General features: G+C 36.5%; 1 protein-coding gene across 1 annotated transcript; it reads left to right on the forward strand.

The window, feature by feature from the left end:
• The first annotated feature begins 1,971 nt into the window (after positions 1-1,971).
• LOC130742545 (uncharacterized) lies at positions 1,972-5,427 on the forward strand. The gene is made up of 3 exons (XM_057594640.1): positions 1,972-2,405; positions 2,828-3,276; positions 4,728-5,427. Exons 1-3 carry the CDS (start codon positions 2,241-2,243, stop codon positions 5,170-5,172), a joined length of 1,059 nt encoding a protein of 352 aa, XP_057450623.1. The 5' UTR covers positions 1,972-2,240; the 3' UTR covers positions 5,173-5,427.
• The last annotated feature ends 1,435 nt before the right edge of the window (positions 5,428-6,862 follow it).

The following is a 6,862-nucleotide window of genomic DNA, read 5'->3' on the forward strand; positions in this document are numbered from 1 at the left end:
TAACATCAAGGCCTCATTTGGTGTGTTTCCTCACTTCATCGTTGCACTGCCATGACGTCTGAGGCCCTTGAGAGAAATAGGCGATGATGGAAGGGATTTAAGGGTGGTTCGACAGAGTGGAGGCTCCACTCTCAAGTTGCTCGTCTTGTTTCACCATCTTCACCACCTCAATTACTCTCAAAACGTAGAAAAGATTAGGGTTCTTGTTAGTTTGACATTGAGAGATTATGGTTCATGCTAACTGAAGGCGGAATCTTATTTTTCCGTAGGTAAGCAAGGGGGTGTGACTAAGATGGGGTTATGCTTTTTTGTCACCTATGCATTTTTTTGTCCATTATCTTAGCTTTTAGTTTGGACTAACATCTAACTTTTCTTTTCAAACAGATCGGTTTATTAAGCCAAACAACTTCATTTTAATAACTTTGGTCCAGCCTATTTAATTAATTAAATTTTTAGAATGCTTTTTTTTTTGGTCAAAAGATTTTGAGAATGCTTAACCATGACTGTTTTAGTAAATGGATCATACTAGCGTGTAGAAGGTCAGACCATGGTCTTGAGTGGCCAACTGGCCTATTTAGTTGGCAGTCAACAAACAAATGACTCCTATGTAAAATAACTTAGTGCAGATAAGAAAGTCATCGATAGGGGTGGAAATAGGCCAGCCGGCTCGTCAGGGGCCTATGGCTCGGCTCGTCTGAGGCTCGGCCCGGCCTGGCTCGTTTATTAAAAAGGCCAGGCTTAGGCTTTTTAAAAGGCCTGTTTAACTAAAAAGGCCAGGCCCAAACAATTTAAAAAGCCTATTTAGCCTGATAGGTCGGCCTACTTATATATTATTTTTATTAATAATATAAATAAATATAATTTAATTATATATAATTTAATTTTTTTAAAACTGATGTATACTTTAGTATAAAAGAAAACCCTAAGTCCCTACCATAACCTAGATTAGAAACGTTCCAAACATATTCAGCATAGCACATCCTCAGCCACACAGGATGAGTCATCGAGGCGGAAGACTTCGGGTACACCCAAAATTCATTAAATTAATTGTATTAAAATAAATAATATAAAAATATATAAAGTGTAAAAATGAAATTGTAATTTTCTTTTCACTTTCTATTCAACTAACATAGTAGTGTTTACATCATTTTTCTCCTTTGCTCCTATCAAACTAAACAACTTACTAAATGTACTATATTTCACAATTCAACCTCTTCAATCTCTACTCATTTGGTTTATTCTCTCTTTCTCTTCTCAACAAAACATAAACATCCTAAAAGTTTACAATCACTATATTTTCGAAAGAGAAGTTCTAAGAAACCATTTTTCCAACATTTTCCTAAACACTGTTTTATTAATTGTTTAAATTTCATATGAGCCTCATTAATATTTTTAGTGAATTGAAATTAAATTTTAACATAGCATATGTCGTGCTGGGATCCTTTCAAGTGTAAAAAAACTTGAGAGAGTCAAGTTTTACCATCACACATTCTCACCATTAACCTTTGTGTAGATAATATGTGAAGAAATAAAATTAAATTAAATCAATGGTGAGATGATGAAACTTGACACTTGATGTTTGGTAGAAGGTTGGAAAATACATTCCCAAGAATAATATTCGGAGTTTGATTGTTGGGAATATCATTTCTGGGTAAGACTTAAGGTGTGTTTGGTTAAGATTTAAAATTCCCGGGAATATTTTTAAATTTTATTTAATTTAAAAATTCAAAAATTCAAAATGATAAAAAAGTTACATTCACTTTTCAGGAATGCAAGATTCTCACCTCATTTCATGAGAATCAAATGACGGAAGTTATGGAAGTTATGTCATTCCCGAGAATGTTTTATGGCCGAACATCCAATTTACAACCCCATAACAAACACGGGACTATAATTCCCTACCTCCACATTCCCGGATATAAATTTCTCAATCTTATACCAAACGCCCTCATTTCCGAAATTACCTTACCCTAGAAAAATCAACAGTGAGTTTGTGAATTTCTGGAACATTCCACGGAGACCGAGGTGTCACGCATCATGTAACTCGGTAAGCTTCCAAAACGTTAAAGATTTAACAATTCTTAGACACGATCATCACCTTCAGATTCTCTGCACAAGCTCTATGAACTGTGAAGAACATAGTAGAACAAAAGAAGGAGAAGAAGAAAAATATTGTGAAAGTGAAGAAGAGAAACAGAGAAGAACAACAACAAGCACCAGCACCAGCACCATCACCCAAGATGGGTGTGGACTATTACAAAATCTTGCAGGTTGATAAGATTGCTACAGATGATGACTTGAAGAAGGCTTATAGAAAACTCGCCATGAAATGGCACCCTGATAAGAATCCAAGCAACAAAAAAGAAGCTGAAGCTAAGTTTAAGCAAATTTCAGAAGCCTACGAGGTATGTTTTTTTTCTCAAGGGTATTGCAATTTTTCTTTTTGTTCTGAAATTATGAGTGGGGAAAAAATGAAACCACATGAAATTTTTTTATCTGGGTGATGCTTATGTTTTTCTGTTTTCTTCAAATTCTATTTTCAATATGGGTACTGCAAAGTTTTTAGCTTTCTCAGAAGTTGGGAGTAGAAAAGTGAAATTCAATCATATGGGTACTGCAAAGTTTTTAGCTTTCTCAGATGTTGGGAGTAGAATAGTGAAAATTCAATCAAAAAATTCATCTGGGTGATGCTTAAGTTTGTGATTCTAATGTTTCTTCACAAGGTTATTGCAAATTTGTTAGCTTTATGTGAAATTAGGAGTGGAACAATGAAATCCAATAATAAATTTTAGCTGGGTGATGCTTACTTTGTTTCTGTCTTGATTAGGTGCTAAGTGATCCTGACAAGAGAGCTATCTATGATCAATATGGAGAAGAGGGTTTGAAGGGTCAGGTTCCCCCTCCTGATCCTGGTGGTGGTGGTGGTGGTTGTGGTGGCAGCACTACTTTCTATTCCACAGGAGATTTCCCAGGATCGTTTCGATTCAATCCAAGGAATGCTGATGACATTTTTGCAGAGTTTTTTGGGTTCTCAAGCCCCTTTGGTGGCATGGATGGGAGAGGTTGTGGTAGTGGCATGAGATCCAGGTTCTCTGGTGGTATGTTTGATGATAATATGTTTGGATCTTTTGGGGAAGGTGGAAGAGTAAATGTGAATCAAGGTGCAACGCGCAAAGCTCCTCCCATTGAGAATAAGCTTCCCTGTACACTTGAGGAGATATATAGAGGGACAACAAAAAAGATGAAGATCTCTAGAGAGATTGCAGATGCCAGTGGGTGAGTAGTTGTTATTACCTGGCTATTTCTTCAGCTATTTGAGGATATTTTAGCTTTTTGGTCCCCACCTCAGTTTGTTATTATGGTTGGTTTTGGTGCATGATTGAAATTATTGAATTTCAATTTGGTAGCAAGTAAAAACAAATATGGATCCACTACCCCAGTATGTCATTGGCACCCTTTCCGGTAGGTCTTGAGGTGCCTCTCCGAGCCCTACCGTTTTTTAACCAAAAAACAAACAAGACAAATATGGATCCACTGAAGGAAAAACTAATATGACCATAAAATATGAAATTCTCCCCACAAGGATTTGCTAGTTTCATGTGGTTGTGTTGAGTGCTTGGCTTGAAAAATCAAATTCGAGAAAGTACTTGCTAATTGGCTGTCCATTGTAGGTGGCCATTTGGCTGTTGAGTTTCCTTTCTATGTCTGTACATCTATTTCGTTGATCAAGCCTTTGTCAATAGATGTTTTTGTTTACATAATAGTCAATGCATAGACTGTCATTTTGTTTCTTTGTTCCTTTTGCCTATTTGTTTGAAGAAGTATGCATGGTAGTTTCTAGTGACTGTTTAAACAGTTAGGTGAACATTAGATGCTTTCTACTTCGAAGTTTCTTCCCTGTAAAGTCTGTATTCCCTCTACATATATCTGTGCTTAAGACATGCTGTAATTGCTTACTGATGACATGATTTTTTCTCTCAAAGTTACATGTTTGGTACAAATTTTAGGAAGTGCGGTAGGGGAATGGAGGGAACCAAAACCCCTCATAATCAATTTTATCTCACCTCCAAAAGTGCTCCGGATTTGGAGGGAAAATAGTTTGTATGTCAAAAAAACATTTTCCCATTTTAAACTGCATTTTAAGAGTAAGGTCAATAAAAGTAAATTTTGTTTTAAAATCCCTCCCCTGCCCCCTCTTATGAGGATTGAGATAGGGGAGGGATGCGTGTGGGTGCCACTCCAACATGACTAAAAATTATATTAATGTAGAAATCCCTATAACGGACCAGTCTTGTATCTTTCTATGAGCAATGCTGTTTAGGCCTTTACATACTATTAGAGGTACACTTCTATAATGCTGACTACTATAGCTTGGAACCTGGAAATTCCCTCAGTACTACATAGCATATTTTCCATGTTGGTTTGGATTTCCTTAATTTAACTCCAATTAAGAGATCTTGTAAATTTTACTAGATGTTTGGCTAAAACTTGAAATGGTGCACTGATTTGTAATCCCCTTTTTAGCATCAAAAGTACATAAGATTTTATACACACACAATCTGTTTGATGCTGCACTGATTTGAGTGGGTACTTTTTATTTCTCAAATTGTGTAATATCCATACAGGATGAGATAGCATCTTCATTCCAGATTGTATGCTCAGTTTCTTTTCTGATATGATGTTTGTTTACCTTCATTATCGAATTAAGGACTTCTTATCGAATGCAGCAAAACCATGCCCGTGGAGGAGATCTTGACCATTGATGTTAAGCCTGGTTGGAAGAAGGGGACAAAGATCACATTCCCAGAGAAGGGTAATGAACAGCCAAATATAGCACCTGCTGATCTTGTTTTTGTCATCGACGAAAAGCCGCAGAGTGTTTTCACCCGCGATGGAAATGATCTGATTGTCACCCAGAAGATATCACTTGTCGAGGCCTTAACTGGTTACACAGTGCAGCTCACTACCTTGGATGGTAGAAACTTAAGCATACTAATCAACAATATTATCCATCCCAACTATGAGGAGGTTGTCCCAAAAGAAGGAATGCCACTCTCTAAGGATCCATCAAAGAAAGGGAACTTGAGGATAAAATTCAACATCAAGTTCCCAACTCAGCTCAATGATGAACAAAAAGCAGGAATCAGGAAACTCTTGGCTGCCTCAGCCTGAGATTGAATATAGATGGTATATAGTACTTAGATATGCCAATAAATTTGGTTGTTCTATATGTATTGTAGCTTAGTCACAAAATTTTGATGAGAAATTTCCTTTTTCATGGTTTTCTCACAGCTTTTAAATTCTTTTAATCGCAGTGATCAACAATCATTGCCATGTTCAAATTAAAAGAATGAGCTTCTAGTAGTGATCTATCTATTATAATATATAAATTCTAAATCTATCTATTATAATATATAAATTCTAAAGCGTGTATTGTAGCGCTAACAACTCATCTCTTTTAGGTCCAATGTTAGATCTTACAATGATGTGTCAAGCATTTTGCTTTCTTCACAACTCTTTCTTTGCATCTTGAACTTTTTTACGGCTTCGTTTGGTTGGAGGGAGAGGAAAGGAAAGGGAAAGAAAACACGAAAATCGAGTTTAGTCCAAATTCACTTCTCGATTTCCGTGTTTTCTTTCCCTTTCCCCTCCCTCCAACCAAACATAGCTGTCCTTTTGTCTTCCAAAACTTGATAATTATTTATCATTAAAAGTTTCCTTTATCCATCATCCTGTTAGTAACGTATTGAAGGGTTAATACTCCATAAATAATTAGTAATAATTACTTAGAAAATCATTTTCTTGTATCAACACATCTTACTGCTGTGAAGTCCAATCTAAATTTGTCGGTATGATGTGTCTCGACCGTTCCTAGATCTCCAAGCCACCTTTTGACTGACTTTAGATCCGTGAACTTCCCTGATCTTGGAACACCTTTTTGGTGACATAATTATTCACCCTTATAGTTACTACTATAGGATCATCCTTATGTGATTTGACATGCTCAAAATCCTTCGTAGTGAAAGTGATACCCAAATGATTCACTCCACACTCCACTTCATGAAGAGCGTGCACCAAGGCCACAACATCAACATACATCTAAACAACCTCCCTTGAGGTTACCACATAAGGTGTTACGCTTAAGTTTTTTTATATTTCCGGTTAGTATAATTAATCGTACAAAGTTCAGTATTCAGATTCTTAGTAGTTCATGTCAATTCAGCAATACACTACTATATGACCAACTAGATAAGAGTTTTATGTAGGATTGTTAATTGGATAAGTGACCAACTCCAATTATCAACTTGAGAGGTAAAATAAGCAATCATAAGGTTCATAAACTAGAACAAAATTGGGGGACCATAATCAATTAGTCATAACTTTAACACCTCTAAACTCTGGAATTTCTTTTGTTATTCTCTTTTTTTATATTTTTCCATGCTGACAACCAACTCAACTAATATTTGATTCACCTAAACAATGATATGTCCAAAGGAAGAACCAACCTTTGGCAGTGGAGAGCCTGAGGTTCCCTCCTCTCTTGACCCTGAGGATATTATTGTGGGTACTTTGGATAATCAGTTGGTGATCTTTGATTCTCAGAGCTTCAAGGGACCTGCGGGTGTTATGACGCGGGAGAGAACGGCTTTGGCCTTATGATTGCCCTGATGAAGTTGTCCTTCAAGGCATTGCAGCTAATATTAGCTCTCGGAGATTGAGGTAGAATTGATTGGGTGGCTTGTGATTATGTTAGCTTTCCTTGGACATATCGCTTGTTTTGGGTTTCTTTTGGTTTGGCTAGATGTTGATTTGGGATCTCTTTAAATTTTGGTTTCTATTGGGGTTGCTTCATATTGAGTGA

This window comes from Lotus japonicus, chromosome 3 (assembly GCF_012489685.1).
Source record: "Lotus japonicus ecotype B-129 chromosome 3, LjGifu_v1.2".
Classification (NCBI taxonomy): domain Eukaryota; kingdom Viridiplantae; phylum Streptophyta; class Magnoliopsida; order Fabales; family Fabaceae; genus Lotus; species Lotus japonicus.

What these genes read in the sequence shown, in the direction of transcription:
- LOC130742545 (XM_057594640.1), top strand. Translation starts at nt 2,241, where the DNA reads ATGGGTGTGGACTATTACAAAATCTTGCAGGTTGATAAGATTGCTACA. An exon ending in AAATTTCAGAAGCCTACGAG is followed by an intron (nt 2,406 to 2,827) that starts GTATGTTTTTTT and finishes TGTCTTGATTAG; the next exon opens with GTGCTAAGTGATCCTGACAA. An exon ending in GAGATTGCAGATGCCAGTGG is followed by an intron (nt 3,277 to 4,727) that starts GTGAGTAGTTGT and finishes TATCGAATGCAG; the next exon opens with CAAAACCATGCCCGTGGAGG.